The sequence below is a fragment of the Lissotriton helveticus genome, chromosome 7 (assembly GCF_964261635.1).
Source record: "Lissotriton helveticus chromosome 7, aLisHel1.1, whole genome shotgun sequence".
NCBI classification, from domain to species: Eukaryota; Metazoa; Chordata; class Amphibia; order Caudata; family Salamandridae; genus Lissotriton; species Lissotriton helveticus.
The window spans coordinates 1,744,867,513-1,744,887,019 of record NC_136068.1 but is presented as its reverse complement, the minus strand read 5'-3'; the positions used below and the strand labels follow the sequence as shown (position 1 = coordinate 1,744,887,019).

The window sequence follows — 19,507 nt, the reverse complement described above, 5'->3', positions numbered from 1 at the left end:
AGATCTGTCAAGTTATGGCCTGGTCTTGTCCTTTGCTTGCACCGGCACACTCAGTGCAGCCTAGTGCCAATGCAGGCACTCATGTACCTTGGTACAAAAGTGCCTGCATTACAGGCAGTATTTTTTTTGTTCAGGAAGGGACACATCCCTACAGGGAAGGTGTTCAATTCTGATGCATTCCCAGGTTTACCAGTGTTGGTAAATCTGGCAATGCTTCAAAATGCATGGTTGGTTGCATGGGAACATCCACGCTCTGCGGATGTAATGTCGTCATGTGCAGTGTAATGTGAGACAGCGACTTGCACGGCCCTGCATTACAGCGGATTTACCAAGCTACTCAGGGTATCAATGCTTGGCATGGTAAATCTCATTCTAGGTTTTGTGCCTCCCTGCGTCACCATGCATGCTGCAAGGGAGACACAAATCATTTATAAATCTGGGTCAGAATTCTTATTTAGTCCACTTTTAAATACCAGGCAACCCTCCCATCTGACTAGAAGGTGTACTATGGAGTGACTTTCTTATTATTTAAAAAGTAGTGTTTCTCTCCTGTGAAAAGATTTATGTTGATTTGCATGCCAATAGGTCTAAAGGCTGCTCCAGGTCAACTTTACGTGTAGGCCTGAAGCCATGTTTTCCTTGTCAGGCAGCTGAATGGAACAATATGGTGCAGCAATCCTCAGGCGACATTTAACTTTCCATACCATTGGTGTATTTACCTGCACCATACACTATGGCCTTACTGGAAATGTAAAGTATGTTAATTGAGAATTATTGAGTTTTACTACACTTTAGGGGTCAGAGCACATATGCTGGAGACTGGGCAGCAATACCCCAATATGCAGGGTTATAAAACCAGCAGCATCAGTCGAAGGGGGCGACTATGCAAAAAAGCGGGGATTTCTCACTATTGGTTTGATATTGTCTTAGGTTTTATGCATTGGAGAAGAGCTAGGCTGCTGCATGTACAGTTGCCCTGGTAGAGGCAGTGGAGGATGTTGGTAGACCAGCACTGGCAGGATTACCTCCATCAATATGTGAAAGGTCAAGGGATTGAACTTCAGTTCTAAAATCCACAGAGGGTTAATCTTATGTGCTCGGTCATATGGACGTTTGAATTGAAGATACATCCAAGGTATGTTGCTGATTAAATTACCATTTTCCCATTTTAAGGCATGTTAACAAAGTTAAAACAGCAGAAAAGCCAACTAAAGATGTTCTGGAATTTGCTTACTAAATTAATGTGGTATTTTTCAAATTAATTTTAATAATTTTTCTGTTTGTCTCCACAGATCATGCAAGTGATTACTTGAAATAACCAATGAGACACCACCTTTCCTTGGCAGTTCCGGATGCTGTAGGGAAAAGCGAAGATCCCCATCACTAAGGCATGTCTAAATAGCCCACTATGAAGCTGGGAAGTGTGCTGTTACTGTCCTTACTTTGGAAAGGTTAGTGTGACACCTACCTGAAAAAATGCCTGAATCCATCACATTTACAAAAAAGTAAAGCAAGTGCTGTAACCATAAAAATATTAATTCATTATCTGATATGCTTAAGGACATCAGTAAATTTGCAGGGTAGCAGTGTTAAAAAAATGAGGCATTACAGCCGGGGCGGCTCCTCCGCTAAGGCGGAGGAGCGTTGCCCCACTGTTTTAAAACAGTGCAAAGTAAAATTATTCATAGTATCATTTTATTTTAGTACTGCAGTTGCACTGCAGTGCAGCCAGGTTAAGGAGGGGCAGCCTCCCTTGACGTCAAGGGCAGAGGAGCAGTCATGGCTGCACCTTAAGTGCGCATGACATTTTGGCTGGTCATCTCTGGCCGGGCAAACTGCCATGCACACTGTGCATGTTCTCCGCAGGATGTAATATACAGCCTGTGGAGAATATGCCCAGCCTCCAAGCACTTGTCTGTGTTCTGAGTCATGGTGCTCAGACCCATCACAACGCTGCTTAAGGCAGTATTGTGTTTGTTCAGGGGATTCTGGGAGGCTGGGTGTTTCCTGCTGGAGGAGAAGCGGCGGTTGCGACGCCGACCTCCAGGTAAGTTTGCTTTTCTTTCTTTCTTTCTTTCTTTTTCCTAACACCCCAACCTTTCCCCACCCCCGCTGCACTTCCCTACCGGTCGCCACTGATTTACAGTCAGACCTGCTGACTTTGAAAACTGGGGTACTAAGTTTGAGTCTCAGAACTGGCTTAACATCCTGTGGTTCTGGTTACACCACTTAATCTACCCGAATCCACAAAATCAATGCAACCCTGTGTAATGTAAGTGGTGCTCATCAAAACCGCACCAGTACCTTGAGTTGAGTTTGTGCTGCATAAATCTGAAAGGCAAGACAAATAACACATGTGAGTGTAAACAAGTGTGAAAAATGGCCATGTACCGAAGACTTCTTTATGTATTGCTTTTAAACAGTCAAAGCTACAGTGTTCTTTCCATTCTTCAGTGCACACACTTTAAAGTTTGCAACATGCTGCCTGGATGACATTACATTATATACAAGCAAACATGCTAGTAAAGTAAGATTTAGCACTATATAGCACATACAAAATCTATACTGCCTATAGGGACATCTGGTCACACAAGACCGGGACAAAGTCAAAGTTTCAGGCAGACTACGATGGATCCTTGCACGGCTCCCCACGCGGTAGACCTCAGTCAAAGCTTTTTTTGTTTTTTTAAATTATTTTTTGTCCTCATACGCTATTAGATCTTTCCAGTACATCGCTGATTTCCTCTGCTGTCCCCCTTCGTACTGGCCCCAGCAAAGAAATTCTGATCTTAATGGGTTGCACTTTACACAGAACCTCTCAAATTGGTCTGTTCCACATTTCTATCTGCTTGCCCCTGGAACTGACCTGAGTGGTGGAGTAAATCCATGTAGAGGCATAATCATTGGACAAAAGACTAACCCCAATATGAACAAAAGATTGTCCAACCACCTTATACAGGGTCTCCAAAAGGCAACCTTTTTACTGTTCTCTTTTCTTGTGGCTATATCTAATTTAATTACGTATTTAATAGCGTTTACCCAATCTAAGAAGGTCGGGGGGTACTTTTAATCCAACATTTACAGATTTCTCTTCGGGCCAGTAAGATAAGATAAAAACACAGTGTAGTAAATAACGAACTCTGCAGTAAGAAGGTAGGTTCTTTATTAAGTAGAATAACACATAAAGAATGCCGTCAGCTGTCATCACTTGAGCCGCGCTGCTATGTCAACATTCCATTGCGAGCGCCGGCTGTCACATGGGCAGTACCAAGTACTGCAGAGTGGGAGGGGTAAACATGGGGCAAGGGAAATACCACAGTGTAGGTTACAACACATCATCCTCCCTATGAGAACTGATAGCAATGTGGGGAAAGAGCAACTGGGAAGGAAAACAGCCAACTGAAAGGGAAGGAGGATGGGGCAGTCACCTCCCTGTCCCTGCTGTGGGGTTACCTCGGGGAACCTGCTAGACTAACAGGGCTCTCCTGCATGTAGCTATCTCATTTGGTAATGTTTGTGCCACTGGGGGATGTTCCTAGGTCTGTCACTCCTCCTACCAGGTCTGGTATCCCTACTGATGTCTACACTCTCAGATCTGGTCATGTGAGACTTGGATTCTTCCCCTCCAGCAGGTACTACCCTGTCATTACTCCACAGTCTACCATCCTCCATGACTACTGAATTCTTGTTTCGTATCTTGATTGTACCGGGGGCATAAAACTTGTCACCCCCTATTCTCAGTCTCTCAGGTTTCTTTACATAGACTCTTTGTCCTTGCTGGAATCCTCTCTCCTTAACTCCCCACTTCTTGTCGTACCATTCCTTGTATTTGTGTTGATTTGCTTCAATCCTTCTCTTGATCTCCTGGGGGTTGGCCTCCTCTTCTAGTCTTCTTCCCATCCAACTCGGTGTGAGTTTGGTGCCGGCTTTTCTCCCCCTCAGTAACTCGAAAGGCGTGCAACCGGTGGTAGACTTTGGCGTGGTATGGTATGCCCACAACATGTCTCTTATCGCTTCTTCGACGTTCTGTCCCGCTTGCTTGGCTAACTGTATGCACTCTTTCACCATGCGGTTTACTCTTTCTACTTTGCCATTTGCTTTGGGGCAGTACAGAGGCGTGCGAACATGTACAATGGAACAGTCCTTGAGAAATTCCTTCATTTCTTCTGAGATTAGCTGTACGCCATTATCTGTCACCAGTGTCGCAGGCACCCCTTCTCTTGAGAACACCTCTTTCATGAACTCAATGATCGCTCTGGTGTTCACGTTGTGGACTATCTTGCATGTTACCCAGCTTGAGAAGTAGTCCACCATGACTAGTAGATACCAGTCTTGGGGCCCTTTGCCATGGATCGGTCCAGCTATGTCAAAGCCCAACTTGTTCCACGGAGCATCAGGTACTTCCACTGGTGACAATGGTGCCCTTCTCGTGGTCTTAGACTTGTCACTTAAACTGCACGCATAGCAATCACGCACTTTGTCCTCCATTTCACTGTCCATCGTTGGAAACCAGTAATCTGTACGAAGTCTAGCCTTGCTCAGACTTCTACCTAAGTGTCCTTCGTGTGCTAGATCCACTATTTGGTTCCTTAAAGCTTCTGGAGGAACCAGTTTTCCGGATTTCAGTATAAAGCCTCCTTCTACCGATAAATCTTCCCTCACATTCCAGTATGGCTGGATCTCCGTTTCCATGTCCTTGCACTTCTTCGGCCACCCCGTGAGTATATGTTTTTTCACTTTTTTTCAGCGTTTCGTCTCGCTCCATCTGAGTTTCCCAAGTGTTTTTCTCTACCGCTGCTAAGCGCAACTCCAGGATAGAATCGCCTCTCAATTCATCTTCCGCTTCTTCCCCTGTCGGTGCTCTCGACAGGAAATCAGCTACCCTGTTTTGTTGTCCGGGAATGTAGGATACTTTGAAGTTGTAGGCTTGCAGCCCCACTGCCCATTTAGCTATACGGGGTGTCATGCTTTCCATGTCTTTCTTTGTGAACAGTGAGACTAATGGTTTATGATCAGTCTGCACTTCAAAGGGAATTCCCCAGATGAAAAATTTATAGTGGCAGACTGCCCAATAGACAGCTAGGGCTTCTTTCTCTATGGTAGAGTAATTTTTCTCTGAAGAGGTGAGGGTCCTTGATGCAAAGGCCACCACGTTGGTTTTGCTCCCTTCTCTTTGCGCCAGGGTGGCACCGATACCTCTATTGCTGGCATCCGTCGAGATGATGGTCACGCCATTCGGGTCAAACTTTCCGATAAATGGGGCCTCAATGATGGCCTTCTTTATGCCCATCATGGCCTCCGCTTGCTCTTTGCCCCAATTGAAGACGCTGTCCTTCTTGATCAAGTCTCTTAATGGCTGTGACACCATAGCAAAATCCTTAATGAACTTGGCCATGTATTCCGCAAGCCCCAGAAACGATAGTATGTCCTCTTTGCACATGGGAGTAGGGGCGTCTCTCACAGCTCTGACTAGGTCGTGTTTAGGCTTGATGCCCTCTTCAGATAGAGTATGTCCTAGGTAGTCTACAGAGTATACTCCTAGCCTGCATTTTGAAGGTTTGGTGGTGAATCCCACCTCTTTCAATTTTTTCAATACCTCCTTTGCCATCTCATTGTGTTCCACTTCACAACCTCCGTAGATCAGTATGTCATCTTGAAAACAGAGGGTGTTCTTACAGTCCTTTAATACATGTTGCATGACTCTTTGGAAGGCCGCGGCCGCTGACGCCAACCCAAATGGCATACGCAGGAACTTGAAATTACCAAACGGGGTTGTGAATGCAGTGAGTATCTGAGAATCCGGGTGAAGTTTGATTTGGTAATAGGCGGAGGACAAGTCCAGCACACTGAAGTACTTTGCCCCCTTGATTGTGCTCAGCATTTCGCCTATCCTGGGAAGAGGAAATCTGTCCACCAGAATGTTTGCGTTGAGGCCTCTCAGGTCCACACAGAGTCTTATACTGTTCCCTCCATCTTTTGCCGTGATCACAATCGGGGCCAACCAGGCTGAACTTTCAATCTCCCTGATGACTCCCTGACTGACCAGTCTCTGAAGTTCCTGCTGGAGGGGTTCTCTCATGCGCAATGGTATGGATCTGGTTTTGTGCACTACAGGTTCAGCTCCCTCCTTAAGAATGATCTTGTGCATATAGTTCTTGAAGACCCCCAAATTATCACTGAACACCTCCTTGAACTCTTCAGTGAGACTACCAGCTATGCCTAAAGGGTCAATTAACAACACCTGTTCTTTGTTATTTGGGTCTAGAGTGATACCTAACTGCTTTTGGTGTTTCCAGCCCAGTAGAGTAGAGCCACTAGAGGATACATACACCTTTCCTACCGTATGTCTATCCTTAAAGGATATTCTCATAGTCAACATGCCCTCTAGTGGGATTATTCCCTTGTTGTACCCCTTGGGACTGATGTCAGGTTGCATCAATTTCACAGGATGATTAGCAAATTTTTCCTCAAAAACATTTTTATCCACCAGGGTGTAAGGGGAGCATGAGTCAGCGTACATACTAAACATCACACCATCCAGGAAAACATCACATTTTGGATACATGTCCCCTTCATCTTCTTCCTCTTCACCTACTTGGAAGATATAGGATCTTTCCCCTTCTTCCCCTTGTGTGGATTCCTCAACGACGTGCACTGCTTTACCTGGAGTTTTACACACTTTAGAATAGTGTCCCCACCTGTTGCACTTTCTACACTGCACATTCCTAGCGGGGCACTTCCAATTACTTGCCAAATGGTTGGGACTGCCACATTTAAAACACACCATTGGACCTGCTTTACTGCGAACCACCCCTTTGTTCTTGTCCCCTACTTTACAGACAGTTTCCCCCTCTGTGCTAGACTTGGCTTCTGCCCTCTCCTTGTTTGTCCCCTCAGGTGACTTCATTTCCCTAATGCACCTCGCGGTATGTTCTAGACCCTTAGCTATGTTAATGGCCTCATCTAAGTTGGGGTTCTTGGTGAGCAATTCCTCTTGGGTTTTGGTGTCATTGGTGCACCTCACCAGTTGGTCCCTGGTCAATGAATCGATGAGTTGCCCAAATTCACATGTGGCAGACAAACCTCTCAGAACTGCTATGTAATTACTCACTTTCTCTTCCCTCTTCTGCACCCTCTTAAAAAACTTATGCCTCTCCATCACCACATTTATTTTCTCCTTGAAGTGAGCCCCTAGTTCTCTCAGTGTGCTTTCATATACATTAACGCCTTCCACCACTTCTTCTTGGTCATCCTCCACTAACCTCCCTGTTATATCTTCATATATCTTCCTCCCATGTGTACCTAAATTGTGGAGAAGTATATGCTGCTTGCGAATATTGGTGTAATTGCTACCTCCTATGGCAATTAAATAAGATTTGAAAATGCCTTCCCACCTCCTCCAAGGAATGACAGGTTTTCCTAACTCATTGAGGAAGGGTGGAGGCTGGCTCATACCAGCTCCCGCCATTGCCATACAGTAGCTTTACTTTCCTAAATGTTTTTTTTTTCCAAAACTTAAATAACACAACACGATGGTGAAACTGCAGGGAAATATGCTTATTTGAGGATACTGAAATTATACACACTAGTGAAAACACCACATCAGCTCACTTTTAAAAACGTTTAGAATATCAGGTGAAAACAGCAAGACAAGGGGTTTAACAAGTCCCCTTTTTACTTCCACAGATCTTGTATGCACAACCAATGAGCCCGTTAACCTCCACCCCCAGGCGGGACCTTCCTATGGAAACAACTTCTCCTCACGGTGTCGGAATGACTAGAGGGAAATGCGCGGTGAATATTCGTTGGCTGTAACACTATCACTCCGTTAGTTAACTGTTTATTTCAAAGACATGACCGAAAATGAACAGGAGTTCAGTCAGAGGCTCAAGATTCCTGACGTGAGGAGACTAGACGGGGAACGCGCCGCCGCGCATCAAGGTACCTTCCGGATTTTCCTCGTAAACTCCCACACAGCGAGCTCCGAAAAAACAGATGCACAGTGCGCAGCGCGTCTAAAATAGATCGATGATTCCGCCGCCTGCCTTAAAACGAAAGGAAGGTGTGACGGGTTCCCTCACGCAGTTGTCGTCGCCTTCGCGCTCTTCGCCTCAGCGCCCCCCTGTGCCCGGTATGACACACGACCTAAACCAGACACTCGCCGATCCCTAGAGCCAGGACGCTGCTCCCTTTTTAAGCTTACAGCCAAGGGCTAGCCAGTGGATGAGGTGCCCGACCCGACACCCGAAATAACTTAGGAACCACCCTGGGAAGTCTTCCCTAGCACCACAGCGCTGGCCTGTCTCCGTATCATGCAACGTCTAGGCACTCTTTCTTGTGCTCCTTTTATCACCGCCTGTCCATTGGATCCGTCTATTATTCGTTTCTTACATCATTTCACAGGCTCCGTTTAAACCTTTATTTTTTCCTTTCTTCGTCGATAGCAATAAATTCATCCCAGGGAGACGACACCCACTGTCCCTGGCACAGTTCTCCTTCTCCTCGTCGCCAAGAATGTAGTAAATAACGAACTCTGCAGTAAGAAGGTAGGTTCTTTATTAAGTAGAATAACACATAAAGAATGCCGTCAGCTGTCATCACTTGAGCCGCGCTGCTATGTCAACATTCCATAGCAAGCGCCGGCTGTCACATGGGCAGTACCAAGTACTGGAGAGTGGGAGGGGTAAACATGGGGCAAGGGAAATACCACAGTGTAGGTTACAACACACAGCTTGTTGGGGGGAAACATGGCGGCAGAAGGCTGACTGCCGTAGTGCTCCGCTCCAACCCCATGTGAGTGCCGAAGGGCTTACTCGTCCGTTCCGCTTGCGAAGACAAAGAGGCCCGCGCGGTTTGCAGCACCAACACCGGATAATCTCTTGGCATCTCTTGTCTGTTGCTTGCGAGCTGTTCTCAGCAGAGATAGTCTGTTTCGCCGCCGCCCGGTGAGGCTCCTTCGTGACACAGGCTGTGGTTACAGCTTCAGCTCGATGTGCTTCGGTCTCGGAGAGAAGGCTGAGGCGGAGACCGAGACTGGGATCAGGACCCGGAAACGCCCAGTCAGAGCGAGTGCGGGAGAGCAGCGGGAGCCAGCGCTGCTTCACTGGGGTCAGGCCGCCCTGGAGCTCCGCAGGGCTAGGCACGTACGGAGTCTCCGTAGGGACTTCCACGCCGGCTCTTTCATCGAGAGGGAACCTGCTCCCAATACCGGCGTTCGTTCTGCACCTGGTCCCCTGGACACGAGGGTGGACGCAGGCTCTCCCAAAAGCGGTCAGCTGGAGGAAAAAACATTCGGATTGGAGGTAAAAGGGGAGCATGGTGACAAGAGGAGGGTGAGTAAAGAGAAATCTTCTGAGGTCCCTTCCAATTTAATGAAAGCGGTCAGCACTTCCAAGGAGAGACAAAATCAAGGCAGGGGTTTAGCTAAAGGTCAGGGGAAGGCAAAGTGCCCTAGTAAGAAGAGAGGCAAGAGAGCACAAGCACCTGCGCCTTCACCTTCACCGGAGAAAATAGTAAACAGTGCATCGAATTCTTTAGAGAAGTCGTGTTTTGTGTTTGGTGGGGTCTCTCAAGGTGTAACTTGCTTACCCTCTAGCTTGAATCTAGAAAGAGCATCCTCGTACCTTTCACTCGAAGTAAAACCTAAGAGGGGGGGAAAGTGTAAAAAGGCGGCCAAACCATCTCCTGCTTCTTCTTCAAAAATCACCCCCTCTCTACGCTCGTATTTCAAGGCGGTCCCTCAGGTGATGGAAATAGGTCAGGAGCATCCACTCAAAGAGATTTGCCCCACAGAACCACAGCTCGTGAATAACAAGATGGCGTCCATAGAACAAGGCCAGGAGCTGGTCTTGTTGCAGGAACTTCCCATTAGTTTTGTGAGGGACTCACAGGATCCGGGTTTAGACGCCCATCTGAACTTAGATGAAGGGGCTGCAGAGGGGGGAATAGTCTTACTAGTCCCAGAACCAGTCCTCGAATTAAATGCTACAGACACTGTATTGGCTCATACCTCAACTTTACTCCTTCCCCCCCTGCCTATATCTTCTCAAGGCGAAATTTCGGGTGAAGATCACTTAATTAAACCAACGGATACTGACAATATCAGCAGGAAGAACAATGAGGTGGCAGATAGGCCTGTATCTACGAGGCCCCTTTCAGCTCCCAGTTTGTCTGAACGCGGAATTTTCCCCATCTCTGAGGAAAGCGGGGCCGCAGATTCTAGCTTTACTCCCATTTCCGTAGCCTCATTACAGCAGATGTTTGCAGCACTATCTGCTGAGATTAAGCAAGGGTTTGAGGAGTCCGCTTCTAATCAAAGAGAAATAAGAACCTTTTGTGAGTCCCTGGATGAAAATATTGTTGGCCTCTCCATAAGAACACAATCCCTAGAAGAGACGGTAGGGCAGTTATCTATGCGCGCCGAGAGCGTCCAGGACGATATATTGCAACTAAGAAGAGAGGACACCACGCTATCAGAGAGAATGGAGATTGTGGAAAACAATGCCAGGCGCTGCAATATCCGTATATTAAACGTACCGGAGGGAAGTGAAGGAACAGATATCAAAGGCTATATCATCTCGTTGTTAAAAGAGTCTCTCAACCTTCAGCTTTCAAATGAGGATCTCGCCATGGATATACAGCGTATCCACAGGGACCCATTTAGACGGAACTCGCAGAGAACCAAGCCAAGGAAAATCCTGGTCAATTTTCATACTTACACCTTGAAAGAACAAATTTTGAACCTAGCGTTAAAACAAAAATCATTACCAGGTAAAGGGTTCAACTACCAGATACGCTCAGATCTCTCTAGATTCACTCTTGAAAAACAGTGGGAGTTGGGCAAGAGAATGGATGCTTTTCGCGGGCTTGGCGCTACGGTGCAGATGGGTTTCCCCGCTTCCCTTAAAATAATGCATGACAACAGAATGTATAATTTACGATCAGTCCAGGCTGCAGACGAGCTGCTACTCTCACTGGGAAGTAGAAAAAAGTAATAACAAGATGTATAGGGTCAATAGGGTCCACATAAGGATCTACTAGTTCCCCTTTTGTAGTCTTCTACCATAACAAGGGGGAGAAAGTTAAAAAAAAAATAGATCACCTCTAAGAACGATCTGTATGGTACCCAACTTTCCAATGGATGCAGCAGAGTTTACATGAAAAAAAAAAAAAAAATCTAAAGTGGAAAAAATAAATAAATAAATAAACTAATACACAATATATAAAATCAAAAAAAGGGGGAAAATAGAGGGAAAGTAAAAAAAAAAGAACTAAAAAAAAAAAAAGGGGAAGAAGGGGAGCAAAAAAAAAAAAAAAAAAAAAGTAATAAGGGAGCGATAAGGAACACAATAAAACAAAATTTGAGGCACTCACAGGGGGGGCTCGGGAGGAGCTGGGGCACTTACTTCCGGTACTCCGGATAGTGAGTACAAGGTTTTCCCATGGGAGGGAGGGGGCTTTGGGGGGGCACAGAGGGATGGTGGGGTGGGGGGAAAAAGCAAAAAAACATCTATTCTCAACAATGCTCCAATCATTATTATTTTCTAGGGACTCTATTTCCAAGCAGCAGATAAACAGCGGTTTGTATAAGTTGGCGGTTTTTCATATTATCATCTATTCCCGGGGTTATGGCGAAGCTTAGCATTTTTTCCTGGAATGTTAATGGTCTCCGCACCAAACCACGTGCAAACAAAATTCTCCAGTACTTGCGGGATGTTGAGGCGGATATCATTATATTGCAGGAAACGCATTTAGTGGAGAGAGAGATACTTGAGCTGGTCAAGAACAATAGATGGATGGAGACTTCTGTTTCTACCTCCCAATCATTGAATATAAGGGGAGTGTCTATCTTCTTCAAAAAATCTAAGACTATAAAAATAATCCAGCATAAGGCTGACACCGGAGGTAGGTGGGTTATTGTGGCGGTGGAGATAGGAGGCGCAGTGTTAACATTGGTGGGGTACTATGGGCCGAATCGGGATGACCCCTCAGTGTTAGAATCTTCCTTTTTCCACCTGCTACAATTCCCCGAGCCAGTCATAATTACCGGTGACTTTAATATTGTACTGAATCCCACGCTGGATAAGTCCCCAACAAGTAGACAACAGCCCCTCTCTAAATCTAGAAACTGTTTGCTTGGGTGTATGAGTCAATATGGCTATGTTGATATCTGGAGGGTAAGAGAGGGGCAGAGGCAGGGATTTTCCTTCAGGAATCTTAAATATCGTCATCGGTCAAGGATAGATTTTATCTTAATCAGTCGTGAATTGACTAACTCAGTCCAAAACGTAGATTATTTTCCGTCTCATCTCTCTGACCACTCAGCCATGAAGATGGTACTTGACTGGGGAGGCAAACCCCCAGCAAGGTCGTGGTCTTTCGATCGTTCTCTACTTACTTCATCTGAAGATATAGTGCAAATACTATCAGAAGCAAGGGCTTTTTTTGAAACCAACGCGGGTTCAGCATCTCCAGGTGTTATTTGGGATTCCTTTAAGGGTACATTAAGAGGGATCATAAAGAATAAGACCGTATACCGAAGAAAGCAGTATCTGGAAGCGGTATCTTCAATCGAAGAGAATATTAGAGCTACCCAGACAGATATTGAAAACAGTAGTGACGATAGTAATCATGATCTTTCCCAGAAACACGCTAAAATGATGGAATTGAAGAATGCGTTGACATCAGTATTAGAAAAACGAATTATGCAGAGATGGGAGGCGAGCAAACTTGCTCATTTTCAATATGGGGAGGGGGCAGGTAGGCTCCTGGCCTGGAAAGCAAAATCGGACCGAGTGCGAAATCATATCGATTCAGTGACAACGGAGTACGGCACCTTCAAAAATGATACTGACATCAGGGAAGTCTTTAAAGACTTCTTCCAAACAATATATCAGGAGAACCTGTGTGCCACCTCTAAAGATGCTGCTAATTGGTTAAAAGATCTTTCCTTACCATCCCTGACGGATGAACAGAGCGCATTCTTGGATAAGGAAATAACGAAGGATGAGGTAGAGCAGGCTATACAGGGAGCCAAGGGAGGTAAGGCTGCGGGAACAGACGGTTTACCGTCAGAAATTTATAAAATCCTGCTATTGGCGGTGTCTCCAGTTCTGGTGGAACTGTTTAACAAGATCTTGAGGGAGGGAGAGGCCCCCCCAGCATCCTGGGATAGCGCCTCGATAACATTAATCCTGAAGCCTGGAAAGCCCCCATCTGACTGCAGTTCGTATCGGCCAATTTCAATCCTAAACGCCGACTATAAGATCTTGGCGGCAATATTGGCCAAGAGGCTCGGTCAGGTAGCTCCAGATATACTGAATTGCGACCAAAAAGGATTCGTAAAGGGGAGGCAGCTGTTCGAGCTCACGTACGACTTGCTCGGAGCTATAGATCTGGCGACTAAGGAGACTCTGCCCCTCTCGGTCCTCACCTTGGACGCCACCAAGGCCTTCGACAGGGTCAATTGGCAATACCTGTCGGAGGCCTTGTTGCGGTTCAATGTGGGAGACAAATTCCGTAGAGCAATAAAACTGCTGTATGGAAACCCCTCGGCCTCCATCCTGATCAATGGAGGGTTGTCTGAGCCATTTAGGGTAACGAGGGGAACGAGACAGGGTTGCCCCCTGTCCCCTCTATTATTCGATTTGTATATAGAGCCGTTCGCGCAGAAACTGAGAGAAAACCAACAAATCAAACCATTTGTCTACTGTGATTGGATTAAAAAAGTTGCCCTCTACGCAGACGATATTATGATTTTTACACCAGACATAAATACTGCGTTTCCAGTTGTTATAGATCTCGCCTTGGAGTTTGGCAAGGTGTCAGGATATGAGGTGAATGCCTCTAAAACAGAGTCAATGTCATGGAACGTTAACCTAAATACTCTTAGTGCGACATCGAGGGCTAACTTGAGATATCTGGGGGTTGTCCTAGATAAAAATATAAACATGATAGCTTCTCTGAATTTTGCAAAAGTTGCAGCACAGTGCCGAAAATTGATGAGAGCATGGGCACATCTCCCTCTCACCATCCTGGGGAAGGTAAACCTAGTTAAAATGTCCATACTGCCAAAGATTACATTTTTATTCAATTCAATACCGTTGTTTTTTGACCCTAAATTAATTGCAAAACTGCAGAGTGAGATATCTTCCTTTATCTGGAATAATAAGAATCCCAGAATTGCCTGGAAAAAGATAAGGCGCCGGAGGGAGAAGGGCGGGCTGGCGGGTCCAGACCTTCAGGCTTACGGATGGGCATTTCAGCTTACGCATGCACGCATGCTTTTTAAAATACCAGCTGATTCAGGCCTGGGCCTTATGTTTTCCACTTTGTTGAGGTGTGAGGGAGTTGGGCAGGCCAGTTTTCTGTTTAAGTTTGGAGATCCCAAATTCTTAAAAAAAATAAAGCTGAAGATACTACAGGGGATGGCCAATACATGGTATAGAGTCAGACACTCGATTAAGTTAGGATATTTTCCAAGCAGAGCTCCAATATGGGACTTACCTGCACCCCCTCCCTGGGCTGAAGATGCACTAGTCTTACCACTAAAAGAGGCAGGAATCGTATCTTGGGGTGACTTATTTACCGATGGACATCTGCTTCCATGGAACTACTTGTCTAACATAGTCGGAACGAGATTCTCTAGACTCAAATATCTACAAATCTCGAGTTGGGCCCAGGCGCAAAATATACTGCCCTCATGTAACAGCAGGCTCCCTATAGGGGGAGTGAGCGAACTAGAAACATACCTGCTTGATAAACCACCTATAAAAAAAGAGATCTCGCTCTGGTATAACAAGATCATAGAGGAATCAGACGGCAAATTCTGTCTTCCAACGCAACTGTGGGCGGAGTCTATGCCAGGAGTAGATGTGGAAGAACTTTGGCTAACCTCATGCAGTGTACTGTGGGATTTGGTTAAGCCTGCGTGGCTACGAAGGAACCACGTTTTTACAATTCATAGAGCTTATTACTCCCCGCAGAGACTGTCAAAATTTTCCCAAACAGGGCCAGTCTCCTGCCCAAGATGCGGCTTGGTGGCGGCGTCCGACATCCACATGTTTTACGAATGCCCACAAATCACTCCATTCTGGGATTTCATAAGTAGAAAATTGTCCTTGATTTTGGGCTATCAGGTTACCATCGATCTGGGCTTAGTCATTTTTGGCCTGAGTGGAAAAACTCGTAACGCTGCCTCCAACTTAGTGTTCTATTCCATTCTGGCGGCCCGCAGGGAAATTTGTAGACATTGGAAAGACGCTTTGCCACCCATTTTTTATGAATGGCGTGCTTCAATCCTCCAGATTTCGAAACTTGACTTGGCAAGGGGAGGAAATCAGGTGAAAAGAGCCTTTTGGAAGCTGCTGGAGAGGTCCTGCTGACACCTGGGTTTTTTTTTTTTTTCCCAGGTCCGATGATTATTGCTGACATGGCTCACCTCTCGGCTCCGTCACAGTACTGTCGAAGCTTAAAGGGCCTTGGTATTCCGGGCATCATTGTCCTTCAGAGCAACCCGCATGCTAGAATCTCACGGCCTGCCATCTGATACTGATGGGGTTTGGTTCACCACTCCTCCTACGCGATCCCCGCCAGCTGTAGCTGAGCCAGTACAGAGGCTTTGCCTGACTTTTGGTTCTGCGGTAGTTTCTCTGTCTTGACAGATTGGAGCTAATGAACGCAAATGAGGATAAGAAACCCAAAAAAAAAAAAAAAAACCACTCAGCTTGTTGGAATCTAATGGTAACTTTCATACCCATTAAGGAGACCAAAGAAAAACAGAGAGGTGCTCACCTGTATATCGACCCCAAGTATTCTTTCCATATCTTTTAACACAGGTTCCCAAAACTTCTTAATTGTTGGGCAACTTAGAAACATATGTTCATCATTAGCTTTTTCTTTTCGACACTTTGGACAGCATGGAGTAGGACCTTTTGCAAATGTAGCTAATTTCAGAGGCGACCAGTATACTCTGTGGAGACAGAAGAGATGATTTCTCCGTAAACTGGCAGCTTGCACTGTAGCATATAATAAATCAAAAGATACTTGCCATAATGTTTTCATTTCGGTGTCTAAAAGTAGTCTCCCAACAATCGTGCTGGCAGTGTAAAGTCGCCATCTATCAGATCAATCAGACACCAGTAGAGATTCGCAGCTTCCTTTCTGTTTTGCTCTCTGGTTCTCAATTTAGTCTCTAAGATATTTGCAAAACCAATCGGTATTCCAATCTTTTGCGTCTAGCTTTTTATTTGTAAATACTTGAATTTGGATATCTGATTGTCTGTGATATACTTCAACTCTTCCCAGGCTATCAGAAATCCTTCCAGAATCAGTTGGGCCCAACAGTTCACCCCAGCAGATTTTAACGGTAGAACTAATGAATCTTTCATCCATTCAGGAGAGCCAGGGGTATCCCATATTGGCGCCAAAGCACTATAATAGCTCATTTTTAACAGTTTCCTAATTTTGCTCCAAGTCATTGCTACATCTTTTAAACTTTCAATCGCACTTTCTCGAAAAAGCGTGGGTCAATTGGAAAACCCACGCATGAATTAGTAAATCAGGCGCACATAAGCCTCCCTTGTTCTTCCTCCTTCGAAGTTTCTTCCAAGAAATTCGGATGTCCTTGGATGCCCAAATAAATGAATTCATGTTTGCGTGTATTTTCCTCAAGGTTTCCTCCTTAAAAACTAAGGATATGTTTTGAAACAAAAAAATCAACTTCGGCAACAGCATCTTTTTCACCAGATTGACCCTTCCTATTAATGTTAGAGGTAAATATGCCCAGCTTTTTAAGGAGACGGAGATTTTCTTATCCATTTTACTTAGATTTGTGTTAGATATATCATTGATGTCCTGTGTGATTTTTACTCCGAGGTATCTCATTTCTCTTTTCAATTTTAATTGAGAGGAGGAAAGACTTACAATCAGTTTTCGACTGATTAATTTCGTATCCTGAGATGTTACCAAATTGGTGAGCTAATCTATATATAATTGGTATAGTTCTCTCTAGATCAGACTTATACACCATAATATCATTGGCGTACAATGAAGCTTTTTGCCCCAAACTAGCAGATTTAAAAGGCAATATGTTGTTATGTGCCCTAATAATCTCTGCAAAGGATTCAATATACAAATTAAAAAGCATGGGGGAGAGGGGACAGCCCTGCCTTGTACCTCTTTGCACTTGTATAGGAGAGAAGAGGTTCCCATTTATTACTATTTTAATTATTGGGGCTTGATAAATTGCAGAAATAAGTCTAGTAAAGTTACGCCCTAAGTTGCATTTCTCCAATACCTTTCTCAAAAAGGTCAAGTTCACGCGGTCAAATGCTTTTGTAGCGTCCAATGTAATGATATCTAATGGTAGCTTGTGAACTGTTGCAAGATCAATAGAGCCGACAAGATTATAAATTAAGTCTTGCATCCCTCTTCCTCTCACAAAACCCTTTTGGTCCTGATGTATCAGATCATTCATGATACCATTCAATCTCTCTGCCAGAACCTTGACAAAGATTTTATAATCAAGGTTTAGCAGAGAGATCGGTCTGTATGAATCGCATTGTTTTGGGGACTTCAAAGGCTTTAATATCAAAGTTATCGTTGCCTCGCCCCAGGAGGGGGGCATAGCCCCACCCTCCTCAAAGATATGAGAAAACAATGTATCCATTATGGGTATCAAAGGTATCGCTTAAGATTTATATAGCTCTGCTGGTAGGCCATCTGGCCCTGGAGCTTTGCCTTTCTTATCTGAATCTTTAGCTTTCCTAATCTCGTACTGCGATGTAGGTTTATTAAAATTATCAGAGGAATCTTCACTAATCCCTTTTACATGATACCGCTGTAACCATGCTTCTATTGTGGCTGCCTATGGGTTCAATTCTTCCCTGTACACTGATTCAAAGTGTTTTCGAAACACCTCTTCAATATCTTCTGGTTTTTTACATATTTTTCCGGTAGAGTTACATATCACCTCCTTTATATAACTTCTGACTAAATCCTGTTTAGTTTTCCAGGCAAGAAGCTTGCCGGAACCTTCTCCGTATTCAAAGTGAGCCATCTTGAAGTCTGGCATCTAATATCGCTGCCAAATCTCTTCTAAGAGATGCTAGTCTTTCAGTAATATTTTGTTCTTTATCATCTGGTGTTGTGGAATATTGTTGTAACTCTTGAATTTTGTTCTCTATATCCATAATTTCATTTTTATTTTTCCTCTGTCTTGCAATTTGAATTGAGGCTAAACATCCCCTTAAGTAGGCTTTATATGAATCCCACACTATCCGTATAGAAGTGCTATCTAAATACGCCTCAGTTTCTGCTACTAATCTGTCTATGATCTCTTCCTCTGCCAGAATTGCTCGATCTAGAGTCCATCTTGTTTTAATTGGGGCATTGGAACCTTCAGCGTTAATGTTACAGCTCCATGGTCTGATAGGTGTCCTCCTAGATGTTTAATTTCTGACACCCATAACTTTAGTATAAAACTAATTAAGAAAAAATCTAACCTAGACTTGTGACCATGTTTTTTATTATAAAAGGTATAGCTTCTTTTCCCTCCCTCTCTTTCTCTCCGTACACCAGTCCACACCATTTGCTTCACTCAGTAAAGATCTTATTTTACTATTCTGTGGAGTTCTGCTCTTTAGAGACCTATCCAAGACAGGATCTAAAACTAAATTGAAGTTTCCTGCAAGTATTAAGGGATCTTATAATAGTAATAACACAGCGCATAACTTTTTTAATGGTTCCGGGTCTAAATTAGGACCGTAATAACCAGCGATCGTAAATTTGTGAGAGAAGAACTTCACCTTTGCTATAGCCCATCTACCCAACGTATCCACTTTAGTCCTCTCCACAGAAATAGCTGGGGGTTTTTTATGACAATTACTACCTGTTTTCTGTGTAGTGCAAATGACCTCCTTGATCCAGTTTTTACTATTACATAGAGCCCTCATTTCAGCCTCAACTAAGTACGTTTCCTGTAAGATAAAAAATTGCTCAGGATTATCCTTTAAATATTGAGATATCCTCTCCATCCTCTGTCTTACTCTCAACCCATTTAAGTTCCATGTCAACACCTTCAAAAATGTTGAAGGATCAACTGATATCTGTGTCATATTTCATAAAGATTGAAGAGACAGCTTTTTGTAATTTTGTATGGCGAATCAGACTCTTTTATTTTTTTTTATTTTTTCCCTATGCTCCCCACCCAGTGACCCCCCCAACCTCCCTCCCACCCACCCCTGTGCGGCCCAGGAGAGCCCCCTTTATTTCCCTTATGGCCCTACCCTGTCCTTTGATGCTACCCTCTCCCGAGTCGGGATGGCTTGTGCTTCTTACTATTCATGAGAAGAAAAAAATTTACTACTAACTTAAAGATTAATTATTTAGTTTGTTATTTTTAGAGTTTTTTTGTGGAAATGAAACAGGCCCTAATGACTCATTACTTTATAGCCATTGTTTCTCCCTGGACGTGATACAGTAAAGCTTTAGCCTCCTCTACCCGTCT

At 44.5% G+C, this 19,507-nt stretch overlaps 1 protein-coding gene across 1 annotated transcript in view; it reads left to right on the top strand.

Annotated features, from left to right (window-relative positions):
- Window positions 1-19,507, top strand: part of LOC144770731 (sialic acid-binding Ig-like lectin 10) — a 448,268-nt gene that overhangs the window by 237,648 nt on the left and 191,113 nt on the right. The window contains exon 5 of the mRNA XM_078655468.1: window positions 1,293-1,451. Within this exon, the coding sequence (XP_078511594.1) occupies window positions 1,409-1,451 (43 nt within the window). The 5' untranslated portion in view covers window positions 1,293-1,408. The remainder of the gene's footprint in view (window positions 1-1,292; window positions 1,452-19,507) is intronic.